This window comes from Sciurus carolinensis, chromosome 2, assembly GCF_902686445.1.
Source record: "Sciurus carolinensis chromosome 2, mSciCar1.2, whole genome shotgun sequence".
Taxonomy (NCBI): Eukaryota; Metazoa; Chordata; class Mammalia; order Rodentia; family Sciuridae; genus Sciurus; species Sciurus carolinensis.
Window position 1 is genome coordinate 58,956,698 of NC_062214.1, and position 18,751 is coordinate 58,975,448.

At 38.3% G+C, this 18,751-nt stretch overlaps 1 protein-coding gene across 10 annotated transcripts in view; it reads right to left on the reverse strand.

Annotated features, from left to right (window-relative positions):
- Window positions 1-18,751, reverse strand: part of Akap13 (A-kinase anchoring protein 13) — a 358,212-nt gene that overhangs the window by 158,365 nt on the left and 181,096 nt on the right. For all 10 annotated transcript variants that reach the window (XM_047540454.1, XM_047540456.1, XM_047540458.1 and 7 more), the window contains 2 exons: window positions 6,065-6,263; window positions 783-3,807 (listed from right to left, as the gene is read on the reverse strand). In XM_047540454.1, the coding sequence (XP_047396410.1) occupies window positions 783-3,807; window positions 6,065-6,263 (3,224 nt within the window). The remainder of the gene's footprint in view (window positions 1-782; window positions 3,808-6,064; window positions 6,264-18,751) is intronic.

Consider the following 18,751-nt stretch of genomic DNA (forward strand, 5'->3'; position numbering starts at 1 on the left):
TTTGGACATGGTTACCCGTAGATGGAACAGGCTACCGTATGAGCAATCTGCTCAGTGCAGCTGCTTCACCAAGATAAGCAGACACAAGGTCTGCCCGGTGACAGCAGCTCAGCAGACTGGGCTTGGGCGGAAATCCTGCATCCTATCCTCTGCGCTGTGCAGGGTCCTGAATTCCCAGACTGCTCAAAAGCACTAAGCAATGGAACTGGAGTTTTGCTTCTCAGGCAGGAAAAGGAGGGAGCCTCCTCAGTCAAACCAATGACCTAATGCCACCAATTTGGATGTTGGGCTTAAAATGATACTTATTTACAGCTGTTCATGAAACCACTCTTGACTCTAAATTTTCTCACAATACAGATAGAATGACAGGAAGAGTTTCAGGCTTTTAAATAAAACACATCATTTTCAGTACTATTTTCTATGGTTCTAAAGAAAAGGACTAGGTCATGCGAATAAAAACATTTGCTAAATTCCTTCATCACCTATAGTATCTGTGATTTAGGCATTGTCTTCCAGTTTGGAAAGCCGCAACCGCTCCAGTGTTACAGAACATTTACAGGCTTAAGTAATCAAGCTGTGAGTCTACAATACAGGAAGCAAAATCTGTCCAACCCCAAGATGACATGCATCTCTTGATGGTGGTGACTATTCACTTGGCAACCTACCCAATGAGCAAGAAAGATCTTAAAACATCAAAGATGCCTGTATTTTACCAGCACATTCCAAGACTCTAAAGGAAATCTGCTTCTTGAACTGTTAATTTTGTATTTTGCTTTGCTTACCTGTTGCCTGCTCAGGCAGACCAATCTCTGGCTCCTCCCTTCCAGCAAAACATCCTGCAAGGTTCCCCGTCAGTTGTTCTGTCCGAGGGTCCAGATCAGGACCAGGTGTTGATAAGTGACTGATTTCCCCCTCAGGAACCAGCACTCCTGAGGCTTTGACTTGTTTGATGACAGCCTCCACTATACGGTATGCAGCCTCCTCTAGCAAGTCTGCCCCCTCAGGCACATGTACAGCTTCAGGAGAGATCATGCAATGTCTCCTTTCTTTGCCTGGAGTCAAAGTTTGTGTGACTTCTCTCATGCCAGTGGAGGCCTTGCCATGAAGAGCTGAGAGCCCTGTCTCTGTGGGGAGCTCCTTGGCAACAGGCTGCAATGCTCCCTCCTCCATTTGTGCCTCCTTGGAGTCACCCAGAGAATAGCTGCTGCCCTCCTGCTGCCCTGTCTTCCAGTCAAGAGGTACTATCCCTGGGTTTGCAGCTCCCTGTAGTCCAGTCATACCTTTGTCTGGTAAATCTGGCAAACTCTGGATCATATTCTTCTCCTGGCTCAACAAAACTTCTGAAATTGGGATGTTGTGTGATTTATCCTTTCTTCTGGGTCTGGCAGTACCTCGGAGAGCATTAACCATTGCAATATCCACCATCACATTTCCACTCACCTCATGAACACTGGTTTTCCCCTGGGAATCAGCTTTCTCAACTCCAACATCCAGAGAAAAAGGTCGATTGCAGTTAAGAGCCTCAGACTCATTTGGCACCAAACCAGACAACAGAGGTGAGTTGTTCTGCTCTGTATTCAAGGCTTCCTGCCTTGAGTCTGCAGCCAGATTTGCTCCTGGTGGCACCAGGCTCTGTGCAGCCCCACCTTCAGTCAGCAGGGAGACTTGTGGGGCCACTTCCTTATTATGTTTAGTTTCTGTCTTAAGACAAGCAGAGGGTGTGCCCAGTGAACTGCTGGGCTGAAGTGCTTTGCCCTCAGCACAGACCGTCAAAATAGGTTTTTCATGGACTCCTGGAGTCTCTTGTCCGGGAGATGGTGGTCTCTGCTCTTCCTGAAATGTTCCTGAAGAAAGTATGTCTCCCTTAATGGAGGAACAAGGCACTGCTTTGTCCTTCTCATCTTGTCTCTGTATTGAACAGCTTTCTGGAACTTCCAGATTTTTGCCTTCTTCAATGGAAATTGAATCAGAAATCAAAGTGGCCTTACCCACACTCAGTAGAGAAGAGTCAGTCAGAACTTCAGGAGCTGATGAGGGGCCAGGACCTTCGAGTTCCCCACCAAGTCTTATGGGACTGGTATTACCCATGCTGAGCTGAAGTTCCACAGCAGCTGAGGGCAAGGACAGGTTTACTGCCCTATCTTCTGACAACTGTTCATCAGGATCATTCGAATCCTCTCCATTTGGGACATCTCTACAAGCTGAAGTCCCATGTAGTTCAGGAGTTGCTGTTCCCTTTTCTTTCTGGGAGGGGACAAGAGAAAGTGCGTCATCTTTGGTTACTGATTCACTGCCTGGACTGCCTGCCAGAGAGAAAGTGCTGTCAGATGGCACCGCCTGGTCTGGCACCAGTTCTTTCTCAGTTTTAGGCACAACTGGATACAGAGGTGAAACTACCTCAAGCATATTTGTTAAAGGCATATCTAGTTTCAAATCTTTTCCTTGATCCTTTTTATTCAAAACTTTGAGAGGACAAAAATCTACATATTCCTGGGTAACTCTTACAGGGTCTGAAATGATTGTATTCACCTGTGGGTCTTTAAGGCAGATGGCAGTGGGTGGGTCTTGTGTCTTGGGCTGCCCTTTCGTGGTGTTTTCAGGTTGGCTGACTATGTCACTGCAATGTTTTGCAATCAATTCACCACTAGAAGTCACTATGTTCTGTTGACATGCCAAGTCAGCAGAGAGTTTATCATCTCCAGTGGTAAAACAAACCAGTAATTTGCTGTTTTGGCTTTGAGTATGAGATGAATTCATTTCTGATTTCTGGTTTGGCATCACATCTTTTTCTATCCCAGAAAAGGTTAAATCCAAGGGTGACACTGCTTCACATCCGCCTGCTAAGGGAGTGTCAGGCTCTAATTCATCTGAAATCCTGGTTTTTGGAGCAGCTGGAATTATCAGAGAATTCTGATCTAGAGCATCAGCACTTTCCTCACAACTTCCAGAAGTTTCAGTTTCTGTTTTTTCAATGGGGGTTTCTCCAAGACTAAATCCAAGTGGAGACTCAGCAGGTCTGTTACCTCCCACGGCATTTGTGGCAAAGACACAGTTTGGAACACTGACCTTATCCACAGGCTCACTTATGACTGGTACATCACAGGATCCAGCTGTGCTGATATTTGACTTCTTAAGTCTTTCCCTTGTACTTTCCCCTGCTTGAAGCATACTGTTCTGGATGGCAGCAGCTATGTTCACCAGGCTATGTTCCACTTGCCCTGCACTCTGTGAGGCGCTGCTGAGTGCTGTTGAACTGTCTGTTAGTTCACCTCCAGAGGAATGCTGGGCTGTGCCTAACTCTGTGACTATATCTCCCTGCAGCACACTGCCTCCAATGCTCAACAACTTCTGGTCTGTGCCCATTCTACAAGACTTTGTTCCAGTTTCTTCATTTCTGTTTCCACAGGATATAAGTCCTTCTGTGTCCTTTATTCTACAGTCAGGCATGCTCTGAATGCAGCTGTCTTGATCAGACACAGTTCCAGAGTCCACAATAGGTGCTGGCTCCACCTCTTCCCCTTTTCTTGCCACGCCTTTATTTTTCTTCCTATAAGAATGGTCTTTCTTCTCTTTCTCAACTACGCCTGACAAATCACAGGAATTCTCAATCTGTCCAACAGGGCTTCCCTGGCAGCACACAGTGCTCACAGTCTCTTCAGGAAGAGAAGAAAGCTGCTGGCTATCTGAGGACTCTGGTGCACAGAAAAGGAACTGGCCATCTGTCTCTGTGGCACTGGGCAGATTGGGAGGATCCTGTGTTGTCATCATTAAAGGTATAAGATTGTCCATCTGCTTGAGGTTTGTTTTCTAGGAGGAAATCAAAGATACTTTTTAAAAAGGCTATTCATGAGAAGAGATGTCACTGATACCTATAAGCACAATTCTACTGAACAGAACTCACTGCCCTTCTGGCCCTTCCAAGGTCACATGATAAAATGATCTAAGCAAATACAAATTAATTATCTCTCATTTGTGCTGTCACTTGCCTCTCTCCTCTCTCCACTGGGATGTTAAAAATGGCTTAGGAAATACCCAGTGATTATTTTCTATAGTTTGAATTATGTGAGAAAGTAGATTAAAACTAAGTCACAAAAACCTTATTTTAAAAAAGCACTATGAGCATCTTCAAAGGAGTCACTGAGGATACTTTTTAATATGGTCATTAGAGGGACACTGTCTACGTCTATCCTGTCTCATAAATTCAAGTAAAAACAATCCTAACTAGTTTCATAAACAGTTTTTAACCACAACATGACATGCAGTCAGATGCCTATGTACCCTAAACACTCACTGAGGAGTTACAAAGAATCCTTTAATCCCCCCCAAATAAGCCCAATCTAATCTAGCTTAACTTTTTAACCTACTGGTTCATAATTTCAAGAACAGTGATATGACTAAGTGATAATAAATGTTAACTATGAAGACCATAGCATAAGCAGAAACTAATACTTACATAATGTGAAAAAAATCAAATTTACATACTTAATCTGTTATAATTATGTAAAACTCTTGTGTGTATGTAGATCGGTCTCAGGATAAACAGAAAAAAATTACAGGGGAGTCTTTAGTGAATTTTTATCATGATTTCAGCAATTCTTACAGGAATACTATTTGTACGATACATTAAAATTATTTTTAAATATCTGGTTTGTTCTCCACTCGTTATTTGAACAACTACAATAATCTTATGCATATCTACTGTCATCTGTCCTCTCAATCATCTAGTCATTCAGTAAATATGTTGAGCACTGTATCACAAGACTGTTCCTATCTCCTGAATTCATTGTAAAAATTTACATATAAAAGAGTAAAATGTGTCATCCTTATTAAAGTCCCTGTATTAGAGAGCACCAGAAAAAAAAAATGGATTTTCACGAAAAGCTTACAGGCTACACTCAAGAGTATTCAAAATTAACTTGCTACCATTCATACTGAAAGAACAGTCTCTTAAAAAGTATGAAAGCAGGTCACAACATTTGACGAACATTACAGAACAGAGATCTGCAGAAATAAGTGATGTTACCTGGAGAATTTTGGACGCTCCTAACACATGTATCCTCCACAGTATTAACTGCTCGTATTTTCTACCATACCTTTCTGGTAGCTTTGACATCTGTTAATTGCCATTTTCAAGAAGACAATCATTCACTTAAAAAGAAGAATTCTAAGGGGAAAAAATCTTTTTCTAGAGTCCCTTTCAAAAAGGAAAATAAAATTTCTGTTTTGGAACAAACAATTCTGAAAGACAGAGGCAGGCACATTATATAACCCTACTATGGAATCTTTTGGCATGCTGGTCTCAGAAATAATGCCTGCTCCCAAAGAAGCCTCTGGCATTGAATTGACCCTAAATGACTTTAAATGAAATTATTAATAAACTGTATCCAAATCTAATCAGCTCTGAAATAAACAACATGGAAAATTAAACTCAGTCTTTCAGATGTTGTGGTTAAGAGAGATGTACCCATATGACATCTATTCTACCCATAATAAATGCTACCAGGGAGTCTGTAATGTTTTTATGTCTGGCAACAACTTTATCTTGAAGGCTTGAATGGATTATAAAATCTTTAATCTTTTAGTGATCTTTTTAACCATGTAACTATCAGTTTAAATATAGCAACACTATCATCACTCATTAAAGTAGCTGTGAAAGGGCTTTATTAATGAGTCAACTGAGTTTTTATTCTTTAGCAACAATCTCAGAAACTGTTTTTCCTCATTTCATTCTATAAAATTAAATCAAACACAGACAAATTTCCTTTTATGCCAGGAAAATTTAGTTCTAGATATTTCTATATCTGCAGTGTGTGTCTATGAGTGTCTTTCATTACTTCAGAAGTCTGGCAAAAATCAATTTGAAAATCTCAGCCCCCTACTGCCACAACCCTAATGCTAATTCTTTATCTTAAGTTGGTACCATCTAATACCACAAACACTACTTTACAGGTTTCATGATCTTTGGTTGAGGCATTTTATGTTTTAACTATAGCAGGCTTCGCTGGAATAGGCAGGGACACACAGGAGCATACATACACCTGCAAATGAAAACCTTATTCCTTACCATTAGTTGCTGTTGGATGTTCATAAGTTTAAAAATATGTCCAGTGCAACTGTCTCCAGGAAATGGGGGTTCATGATGTGATTCAGACTCAGAGGTCAATGTATAGATGTCCAACTCTCGATGATGCCTCACAGAACAGTCTCCATAAGGGATTTCATAGGATAAACTGCTCCAGGAGTCTGGCTCTCTAGCATTCTCCCTGCAAATAAGCAAACTATGGTTAATATATAAACTCAACCTCCCAGGTGTAGGTTTAACCCTGCAAATGTAATATCACATTTCTAACCTGACTGCTTTTAAAGCTCAATAGCAAACTTTTGGTTTATACTGCTCCCCAATGATACAGGAATATAACAAATTTCTCTATCCTCCTAAGAGGTCACGAATTGGGCAAATGGAAACTACAGGATTCCTCCCTAAAAATATTCTTTTGGTCAAGATAAAGAGAAGTTTAGGATCTCAAAATAGTTAATATTATGCTAAAAACCAAATAATAAAAATGTATAAGAAAGATAGTTTTAGTCTGGTTTGCAATAGTAACAAGTTATTAAAAATTGCTCTTTAATAGGTTAAAATTTACACTAATTACAGTTGATTGTATTGGGAAGAAAGACCCAGTTGCTACAACCCCTTTAACAGTACTTTAAAGTTTGTAGTGTGTGGAGGAAAACACCCTCAAACTTCTTGAAGTCAACTACAGAGAAAACTATACAATACCATATTATACTATCCTTATCAATACAATTATAAAATTCTGTTTTGAATCAAACTCTTGGTTCCAAAATCTTTATTTTTAGTTTAAACAAGAAACAGGGCTAGGATGTAGCTCACTGGTAGATTGCTTACCTAGTATATGTAAGACCCTGGGTTCAATTCCCAGCACCACAAAAAATAAACAATGATAACTGTGCTCAACTCATATCATTACAAACATACATCATACAAATAAAGCTGACAAGAGGGCATGCATATAACAAAGCATTTCTGGCACATCTCAAAAAATGAAGTCTCTATGTGGTTCCAACTATTAAAAGGCAATTGTTTTGATCAAGGCAAGTCAATTTGTTCTGTAAAGGTCGCAGTACGTCTAATTCTACCCTTGCTTCTACTCATAATGCCTACATGAAATACAATCCAAAATATCTGTTGTGTTTTTCACAGCAGATGAAGGAATTGCACAAGATAAACCAGTGATAAAAGCAGAATGATACACCATAAAGCCTCATATTCTCAATTACAGTACTTGGTACACATTTCAAGTATTAACCAGACTTTTCTGTATTCAACAGAAATATATAAATTTCTGAAGATCTAATCCTTGGTGTCAGTCCTTTATTGTTAGTTTGATATAAGGTATAATGCACAGAGTTGGAGATTTCTGAATTCAAACACCAGGGCTGTTATTCCTAGCTACATGATATTATATGTCTCTTTAATTTCTCTGGGCCTTAATTACATAATGTACACAAAGGGATTTTCAAGAATGAGAATAAAAGAACTACATCTTTAACATCTATGGGAAAAAAATCACACAATGATGTTGCCTGTTACTCCTCCACCTGCTTTCAATCATTTAAAAATAGTTCTTAGTATGCCTTCCCTCCTTGTTCATCTTTTTTTCTGTATTTATCAGAAAATCCTGTTTCTTCTTAATCCTTTAAAAATACTGAAAACAGTTCTCAAACATCATTCTGAGTAGAAACCTAGTAGCTCAAAGATTAGGTACAATAATAGATTATGCTTTTGATTAGCGCTTCCCTCCTTATCTGGAATATTCTTTATTTAACATTCATGCCTTTGAGTCCCCCATATTACATGTATTAATGTCACCTAAGCAAACAGTACATTGGTAAAGAATCTTAAGAGATAGTACAATGGTAAAGAATCTTAAGAGATTCTAGGTGAAGAGAAAGGTTATATTTGACATCAGTGTCATGTTTTTTGAAATGAAAGAAACTAAACAATTAAGAAGTTGGGACTGGGGTTGTAGGTCAGTGGTAGAGTGCTTGCCTAGCATGTGCAAAAGCACTGGGTTCAATCCTCAACACAGCATTAAAAAAAAAACAGTTATAAAACAAAATTTAAAACAGAATAGATGTACTATCCACTGATAGAGACACAAAGTACTTCAACTGTCTCTCTGGAGTTTTTTTCCCCCTAATAAAACATACCTGTCATTGACAACTCACTTCAGATAAATGAAATCTCAAAAGTGTGCTGCAGTGGAAAACCTTTAAAAAAGTGTAAAATCATGCACTTCCAGGTAACAATTAAGGCTATTCCAAAGAACACTACAGCAATTTCCATACTCAAGAATGGCTGCCTAAGGCGGGTTCAGTGGCACACATCTGTAATCCCAGCAGCTTGCGAGGCTGAGGCTGGCCCTAGGCAACTTAGCAAGACCCTGTCTCTAACTAAAATATAAAAAAGGGCTGGCTCAGGGGTAAAGTGCCCCTTGGTTCAATCCCTAGTGCCCCCATCCCACACACACAGAAAAAGGTTGCCTAACAGTTGCTTAAAATAAGAATGGCATATACTGTGCTAAACGTTTTATGCATATATCAAGCTACTCTACTTGGGGTAAAATAACCTCAAATAAAAACTCTCTCTAAGATAGTCCCTTAAAAGTTCAATAGTCTTCTTCAATTGCTTTCTTTGGTGTTCTGTAGTTTTCACTGTAGATATATTTCGCCTCTTTGTTAGACTGATTTCCAAGTACCCTTTTTTTAGAGCTATTGTGAATGGGGTAGTTTTCCTAATTTCTCTTTCAGTAGATTCATCACTGATGTATAGGAACATATCAGTTCCTATGATTTATGGGTGTTGATTTTATATCCTGCTACTTTGAATTCATTTATGAGTTCTAGAAGTTTTCAGGTGGAACTTTTTGGATCTTCTAAATACAGAATCATGTCATCAGCAAATAGTCATAGTTTGAGTTCTTCTTTTCCTACTCATATCTCTTTAATTTCTTTCATCTAATTGCTTTGGCTAGAGTTTCAAGGACTATGTTCAACAGAAGTGGTCAAAGAGGGATCCTCGTCTTGTTCCAGTATTTAGATGGAAAGCTTTCAATTCTTCTCCATTTAGAATTAAGCTGGCCTTGGGTTTAGCATTTTAAGGTTTAAGATATGATTTTTCTCATCTATTGAGATGATCATATGATTCTTGTTTGTAAGTCTATTGATGTGATGAATTACATTTACTGATTTCCAAATGTTGAACCACCCTTCCATCCCTGGGATAAACCCTACTTGATCATGGAGCACTCTTTTTTTTTTTAATTTTTAGTTGTAGATGAACACAATACCTTTTTTTTTTTTCCCCCTATTTATTTTTATGTGGTGCTGAGGATCAAAACCCAGTGCCTCACAAGTGCCAGGCAAGCATTCCACCACTGAGCCACAACCCCAGTCTGGTGCACTGTCTTTTTTCTATGATTTGCCAGAATTTTATTAAGAATTTTTGCATCTATGTTCATCAGGAATATTGGTCTGAAGTTTTCTTCATGGGTATGTCTTTGTCTGATTTTGGTATCAGGGTGATATTAGCCTCATAGAATGAGTCTGGAAGGTTCCGTCCTTTTCTATTTCAAGGAATACTTCAAGGAGTACTGGTGTTAATTCTTTTTTGAAGGTCTTATGGAACTCAGCTGAGAATCTGTCTGGTCCTGGGCTTTTCTTGACTGGTAGGCTTTTGATGGTGTTTCCTATTTCATCATTTGTAACTGATCTGTTTAAATCAGGTATGTCCTCCTGATTCAGTTTAGGTAGGTCATATGTCTCCAGAAATTTGTCAATGTCATCAAGATTTTCTATTTTATTGGAGTATAAATTTCCAAAATAGTTTCTAGTAATCTTCTGTATTTCAGTCGTGTCCATTGTGATATTTCCTTTTTCATCATGTATTTTAGTAATTTAAGTTTTCCTCTTTTTTTCTTCGTTAGTGTGGGCTTATCGATTTTACTTTTTCAAAGAACCAACTTTTTGTTTTGTCAATTTTTTGAATTGTTTCTTTTGGTTCCTTTTCATTGATTTCAGTTCTGATTTTAATTATTTTCTGTCTTCTGTTTTTGGTGTTGATTTGTTCCTCTTTTTCTAGGGCTTTGAGGGCTTCTGGATAGGCAGAATTAATACTGTCAAAATGGTCATACTGCCAAAACCGTGATATAGATAATGCAATTTCCATTAAAATCCCAGTGATACTCTTCAAAGAACTAGAAAAAGCAATCATGGAATTCATTTGGAAAAATAAGAGACCCAGATTGCCAAAGCAATTCTCAGTAAGAAGACTTTAAACTATACTACAGAGCAACAGTAACCAAAACTGCGTAGTACTGGCACCAAAAGAGACATGTAGACCAACAGTATAGAAGAGAAGACACAGAGACAAATCCATATAAATACAGTTATCTCATACTAGACAAAGGCACCAAAAACATACACTGGGGAAAGACAGCCTTTTCAACATATGGTACTGGGAAAACTGGAAATCCATATGCAGCAAAATGAAATTAAATCCCTCTCTCTCACCCTGCACAAAACTCAACTTAAAGTGGATCGAAGACTTAGGTACTAGACAGAGATCCTGGGCCTAATAGAAGATAAAGTAGGCCCACATCTTCACCACATTGGTTTGGGATCTGATTTCCTTAACAAGACTCCTCAAGCACAAGAAGTAAAATGAAGAATCAATAAATGGGATGGAATCAAACTAAAAAGCTTCTTATCAGCAAAAGAAACTATCAATAATGTGAAAAGAGAGCCTACAGAGTAGAAAAAAATCTTTACCACATGCACCTCAGATACAGCACTAATCTCCAGGATATATAAAGAACTCAAAAACTTAGCACCAAAAACCAAATAATGCAATCAATAAATGGGCTAAGGAACTGAACACTTCACAGAAGAAATACAATCGATCAACAAACATATGAAAAAATGTTCATCATCTTTTGTATTAGAGAAATGCAAATCAAAACTACTCTAGATTTCATCTCCATTCAGGATGGCAATTATCAAAAATACAAGCAATAATAAGTGTTGGCAAGACTGTGGGTTAAAAGGTGTACTCATACATTGCTAGTGGGAATGCAAATTGATGCAGCCACTCTGTAAAGCAGTATAGAGATTCCTCAGAAAACTTGGACTGGAACCACCATTTGACCCAGTTATCCCACTCCTTGGCATATACCTAGAAGACTTTAAACCAACATATTACAGTGATGCAGCCACATCAATGTTTACAGCAGCCCAACTCACTATAGCTAAACTATGGAACCAACCTAGGTGCCCTTCAACAGATGAATGGATTAAAAAAATGTCATGTGTGTGTTTGTATAAATAAATGATGGAATATTACTGAGCCTTAAAGAAGAATGCAATTACAATTGATGGAGCTGGAGAATATCATGCTAAGTGAAATAAGCCAAAAAGCCAAAGGTCAAATGTTTTCTCTGATATGCAGATGCTAATTCACCATGTGGGGGCAGAGTCCAGGGAAGAACAGAGTTACTTTAGAATAGGTAAAGGGGAATGAAGGGAGGGGAGGGGGTATGGGGGTAGGAAAGAAAATAAAACGAATCAGACATTATTACCCTATATACATATATAACTATACAATCAGTGTGATTCTACATCATGTACAACCAGAAGACTGAGAAATTATACTCCATGATATATGATGTATCAAAGTACATTCTACTGTCATGTATAACTAATTAGAATAAAATTTAAAAAGAATGAATGATAATGAAAATATGGAAAACACTAATATTTGGGAAATTTGGATTAAGGAAAAACACATTCTTTCTAGTTTTCAATTTTTGTGTAAGGTACATTTTATAGTAAAAGATTAAAATGTTTTGCAAACTAAAAAAAGCTCAATTGACTTAAAAAGTCAATCAGTTACACCAAATGAGGAGACAATTCCTTTGTAAACTCAACTTTCAAGGTGAGTTGATTAATTCTCAGTTTGTTTCATTTCTACTCTTTAAACCTTGGGAACTTTCCCTCTCTAACCACAAGTTATTTACCTTCTACCTCTCCCATCCTCTCCTTCCAGAGGAATATGCTTTGGTTGTCATATTACCTCCAGTTTCTAACTTTTCAGTCTCTCATTTCATGGTCCCCAGGGACCTGGGTTGCCTCCTCTAAAAACCTGTCACTGCAATTATTTCTTCGCTGGCTTCCATGAATATCTGTTGCTACTGACACTCATCTAACCCCATCTTACCCTACAGGTCTAGGCAAATCTAACCATGCATTCATTCATTCAGCAAGTATTTATGTGCCAGGCAACTTTCAAGGTGCTGTTGAAACAAACCAAAATCCCTCTCCTTTTGGGAGCTTATATATTTAGCAAGGGAGAGAAGAGCAAAAAAGACAAGGAAGACACCTAGAAGATAGCAAAAGCAGGGGTGAACCCTTGAAATGTGGTAACATTTAAATAAATACATCTCCAGCTCTGAATGAAGCCTATATAAAAACCCTTACTGGGTCCACTAAAAAAGTTGGCAAAACTCTATGCATAAGAATGTTTGCAGCAACTTTAGGTGTAACAGCATTAAAAACTGAAAACAGCCTGTCAGTAACTAGAAAACTGACAAATCAAAGGACAGATCTATAGACTATTACAAAATAACTGAAAAATAACTGAAGTAACAGTTCAGTAAGATCTTTTAACTCTACAATGTTCAGTGAAATAAGCAAAATAAAAAGGGTAAGAAATGTAGATCAACCTTAGTAAAATACACACATAAAAATAGTGTCAGTGTTGTTGCGTTACAGGTTTTCTTCTACCTTAGGATGTTAAATGTTTTTACTATTATTTTTAAAGTTCCTATTCAGATCTCACTGCTATTCAGTAATGCTTTTACTCACCTATACATCAGTATCCCCGTCCCCTCATAAGGGTTACACTTTCTATAATTTCCACAAATGCCAAACATTAACCTCCTCTACTTCACTCTTAATAAGAGACTCAAGGCCCTCTAACACGAGCTAAAATAATCATCTAAAAAAAAAAAAAAAAAAAAAAAAAAAAGCTGTTATCCACCCTAACTTCAATATATATCTTCTCTATAGACAGTAGTTTTGCTTTATTTACTCCAGCTCTCCTGAAGTCCCAGCTGTCCTTAGTTTTCCACCCACTATGGACAAAGCATTCCTGGTAGCAAAGGGGACTGCTGCTGAGGGTAAAAGCAGCAGCAACCCTAATAACTCTGTAGACCACTTGTTCTCACCTGAGGAATCTAACAATGTGGGAGACACATACCTGACTGTTACAACTTGGGGGAGAAGGTGGTTTCCTACAACAAAGAATTCTCAGGCCGAAAATGTCAGTGGTGCTGGGGTTGAGGAACCCTGACCTAATGCCATTGAACCACTCTGTTTCAGTCCTTCCCTTACTCTCCCTTTTAGGAGTCGCTCACTTAACACTTTCAGACTTCAAAATGTGGCTCTTACTCAATCCCACTGCTACTAAAACTTCTTTGTCACAGAATTGATACCAAGTAAATCTCAAAATCCAGTGTCCTTTCTTTGTCTCCATCATCCTTTATTTTCACAGAATTTTAAAATATTAATCTGAGTCTTCTTTTGAAATTTATTCTCATGGGGCAGCCACAAAACACTATCTGTTCATCTACTATTGTCCCTGACTCTTCTTTCTCTCACATCCATGTGAATATCATCTCTGAACTTGGTCCTAGTTTCACTCATCCTTTTTCACAATCCCAGTTCACCTCCAATCTCAGTCTAGCCTCAAAGTCTGAGTTCCTGCCTCACAACTCCAGTTCCAACTACTTGATAAATGCCCTTACCAAGATGTCTAGGGGGCACACTCAAATTTTAAACCTCAATTTTATATTCCCCCATCCATTCCCAAAACCAGCAAATCCAAATCTACTTCCTTTAATGAAGTCACTGCTATCCCTAATAACATTATTTCCCTTGTTCAGAATGTTATGTAGATTCCACGTCTGCAATGCTTCTCCCAAGAATCCCCTTATTTAAGTTCCTGTAAGGATTACTCTAGCTCAAAACTTTGTTGCTTATATTACCTGGACTCTTGCTACTACTCTTATTTACAAGCCAGCTGCCCTAGAACCTCCAACACCCTTCAAATCTACTACAATTTTTTTTAGAGTAATAGTGATGTTATTCTGTTCTTAAGTTTCCCTCTGTGAGGGAAAACAACTCTTTTTATTTGTTCTTTTTGCACTGGGAGCAACACATGTACTCTGTGGGCCCATATCACCAAGGCTTGCTTTCTTTTTTTTTTTTTTGCAGTACTGGGGATTGAACCCAGGCAAACACTCTACCAACTGAGCTATCTCCCCAGCCCTTAACCTTAACCATTCTACTGTATGGATAATATAAAGCAGATGGCCACAGAAATTCATGACTAGGGCTGCCGGGCTAATAATGGTACTCTCACAGGCCATGCTACACCAACAGCTCTTCTGCCTAGCACAGACACTCTCCACCTTACAGCACTGGTGTTGTTTTCCAGCCACAACTCATTTTCTTATAAGCCACTGCGGAGCCAAACTGAAACACATTGCCCATTCCTGAAACAACGTATCTGCCAGGGATGCCAACCTATCCATGACCCATCCATCTCTCAGTCTGGTTTTCTTATCTGTCTTTCCATTCATCTCTCTACTGATTCAGGATCTTCGTGCCCCTCGGTATATACAAGGTCCTTACTGTATCACTCTATTGATGCTTTTTAAAAATTAACCTCTTTTCGTTACCTAACGGTAATTATATATACCTGTCTTATCCTTCTGACTGGAATACAAGTTCTTTAGATTTGGAATGATGTCTATTAAAGTTACAATTTACTGAGGGTTTAAGATCTAAAGTCTGTACAAAACACAAAAATAAAGGAGTATAAAAACAATTTCTCCTTACCACTGTTTTTGAATAACAAATTAAAGTCAGGTCTAACATTTAAAATACAACACAGAACCAGACATACAAACAGAAGAGAAATGAGGGAGCTGAGATTGAGGAGGTATTACAAATCAACTTTCCAACATAAATCAGTGTTCCTCTTACTATCCACCTCCTTCCCCAAAACCACATGTACACAGTTTGTCTTTTCCTCTTCGTAAGTTATAATTTTGGTTAGATCAGTATTCAGTGTCTACACTGTGTCTACATATAGCTGATCTAGTAATACAATATGGCTATTTTCCTTTCTTGTATGATTTGTAATATTTTTTTCACACTTATTTTTACAGACTGCATTTTGATTCACTGTACACAAATGTGGTACAACTTTTCATCTCTATGGTTGTACACAATGTAGATTCATAGCATTCATGTAATCATACATGTACATAGGGTAATGTCTGTCTCTGTCCACTATCTTTCCTTCCCACGCCCTCTCCTGCCCCATTTCCCTGGACACAATCCAAAGTTCCTCCATTCTTCTCTTACCCCACCCCGCCCCCACCATCATGTATCAGCATGGCCTTTGGTTTTTTGGGATTGGCTCATTTCACTTAGCATGATATTCTCCAACTCCATCCATTTACCTGCAAATGCCATCATTTCATTCTTCTTTAAGATTGAGTAATATTCCATTTGTATATATACCACATTTTATCCATTCATCTGTTGTAGGATACTTAGGTTGGTTCTATAGCTTAGCTATTGTGACTGAGCTGCTATAAACATGATGTGGCTGCATCACTGTTGTATGCAGATTTTAAGTCCTTCGGGTATAGGTCAAGGAGTGGGATAACTGGGTCAAAAGGTAAGTCCATTTCAAATTTTCGGCGGAATCTCCACACTGCTTTCCAGAGTGGCTGCACCAATCTGCAGTCCCGCCAGCAATGTATAAGTAACCTTTTCCCCACATCCTTGCCAACATTTACTACTCGTATTCTTGATAACTGCCATTCTTATTGGAGTGAGATTAACTTAAAGTTAACATAAGCCTGTGTTCCCAAAGCATGCAACAAATGGACAGCAAAAAAACCTGTGATAAAAGCAGTTCGTAGGTTTTAGACGAAACTGTGAAGAACTTCAGAGACTGGGGCTTGGTATACTTTCACAAAAACATCTAAGATACAAGTTTTCCAAGTTTTAAGTAAGTGAACACTTTCAGAGATAAATCACATGCAGAAACAGTTGCTACGATGATGGCAGAGAAGGCTAAACCCTGCTTTCTCTCTATTCACCCTCCCTCCTAGGTGGGCAGTGAGGTTCGTTCATACCTAAAATCCATGGTGCACCTAAATGTGCTATAATTCCCTAAGTACAGAATTTCATTATGTACAACTACCACATTTTTCCATTCTAACGTTACTTTCCTTGTTCGATCTCCTTTGGACTTATAGACTAACTACTCGGCAATGTCTTGAGTAGAAGCCCTTCCCATGTCTACAGTGAGTAATTAAATTGTCTGTTGGCCTTCAATTTCTGTCCAGGTATTTCATGTTTACCTTGGAAAATGTGCACAAAGATTTTATTGTAACCAAAGCAAGTCTGACAGGACACAAAAGCACACCACAAATGCACTAGAAATTCTGGTTGTTTCAGTTAGTGAATTAAAAGGTACAATAACCTCCACTAAGACCTTTTAAAAGGCAAGTGAAAAGAAGATCTGTAGGTGAAGCAATGTAAACACTGCAGGAAGGTCAGTCTACAGATACCTCTATTGCTTTCCATCCTAAATCCCAGTGAGAAAAACCACGATTTTGAAGGAAAAGGTATTAAAATACTATTGTGCAAGTCATGCAGCACATGCATTATTTCATTACTACTTCATTGGTCAGTACCAATGTCTCTGAGATTGTCACACTGACCAAGTGATATTATGATATCACTTGCAACTTTCAATCTTCCACAGGCAATATGTATTATTTTCAACCATTCTTGGGAGCCCTGAATTATACCTGGTTTCCAGCATGACTGTAGAACATGTCAGCAAGGCTGTTGCACTGCACTGTGATGATCTCCTCACTCATCTGTGACCCTAATGAGGACAAGGGCCATGTATCTTCTAAACTGCAGATCACCACTACTCTGCACAATCTTCTGGCACATTATAGGTACTTAAAGATTTGTTGGGATGGCACTGCTGGGCAGAAGGGTAAGAATAGTCTTCTATTTCCCCAAAGATGTTTAGAACTGATTTGAGATCATCCTTCTCTGAGAGGGAAAAGTAATCTAAAAACTAATTCCAGCACAACCCAATGTAAAAAGCAGTGAGGGCTTAAAAGCCACAGGTGGCAAAGGAAACTAAAAATCCAGGCCATAATTGGATTTTTTAAATCATCCACTGCATGATTAAAATCAAGTGCAAAAATAATTACCTAAAAGACTATTACTGGGCAGTTGGTGAAAAGTGAGTATAACCTAAGTATCAGATTGTTATATGTGTATATAATTTATATATAAATTTTTTTAAACTTCCCCACATCCTGTAATGGAGAAGCTGATTTGCAAGTCTATCTCCCACTTCTATTCCTGGCCAAGAATAAAAGTGTTCTTTGGTAGTCAACTGGTGCTTGGTCTTGTTATTTAGTCTATAAAGGACCCACTCTGGGATTAAAAAAATATATATATATGGTAACAAAAGTGCAGTGAAAGCTCTGCATATGAGTTTATAGAAATGCAATCGGTGAGGCCAAGAAATCTTCCTTTTTTTTTTTTCTTTTTTCCTTTAAATGGTGCTGAGGGTTGAACCCAGAGGTGCTCTACCCCTTAAGCTATATCCCTGGCCCTGTATTTTGAGACGGGTCCTGCTAAATTGTCAAGGGTAGCCTCAAACTTGCAATCCCTCTCACCTCAACCTCCCAAGCTGCTGCTATTACAGGGAAACACCATCATGCCCAGCAGAAATCTTTCTTTTCCCCAGGTGGGTTTCTTTTTATCTTTTTCAGTGCTGGGCTGAGGGCCTTGCGTATGCCAGGCAAGTGCTTTATCGCTCTAGGTGGGTTTCCTAAACGTAAATGTTAAAATCCACTGCTGCAGGTGACAACTGTACGCAGGAAAGTTCTTCAGTCTCAACCCACTGGATTATATATAATATATATTAGTTATATATAATATACATATATGCAGTGAATTATTGAAGAAGGAAATCATTCCAATTGCCCAAAAATGGCTAGAACTGGAGTTATCATGTTAAGTAAAATTAGCCCATCACAGATAGAGAAATACAGCATACTTTCATTCACTTGGGAAACAAACAAAAACACCTAAAAACAGAAGATGGACTATTAGGGAAGGGAGTTGGTTTAAGGGGAGAGGAAAGAGAAGGGAGGACAAAAGAGGGCAGTAAGGAGAGTGGATACCACACATGATACATGCTATGTGGAAATGTCACAGTGAAGCGAATGAATTTGTGCAATTCATATGATTGAATAATTACAATAACAAAGAAATACAAAGGGAATAAAAGATGGAATAAACAACCCCAATTGAAAATTTAGTTAATATTAAGAAAATCAGAACTTAATTAAGATAAAAACGACAGAATCTTAAAAATTCAGGGCCTTACAAGATCTCAAAACATATCTGCATATATAAAAAAAAAACATGCTTCTTATTCATATTCACACTCTGTTCTAAGCTAAAAACTAAGTAAATAAAACTATTAAAAGTAAATAAATGTCAGGCTTATTGAGTGCCAATTTATGATATTCATTTAGTCTTCTTAATTTAT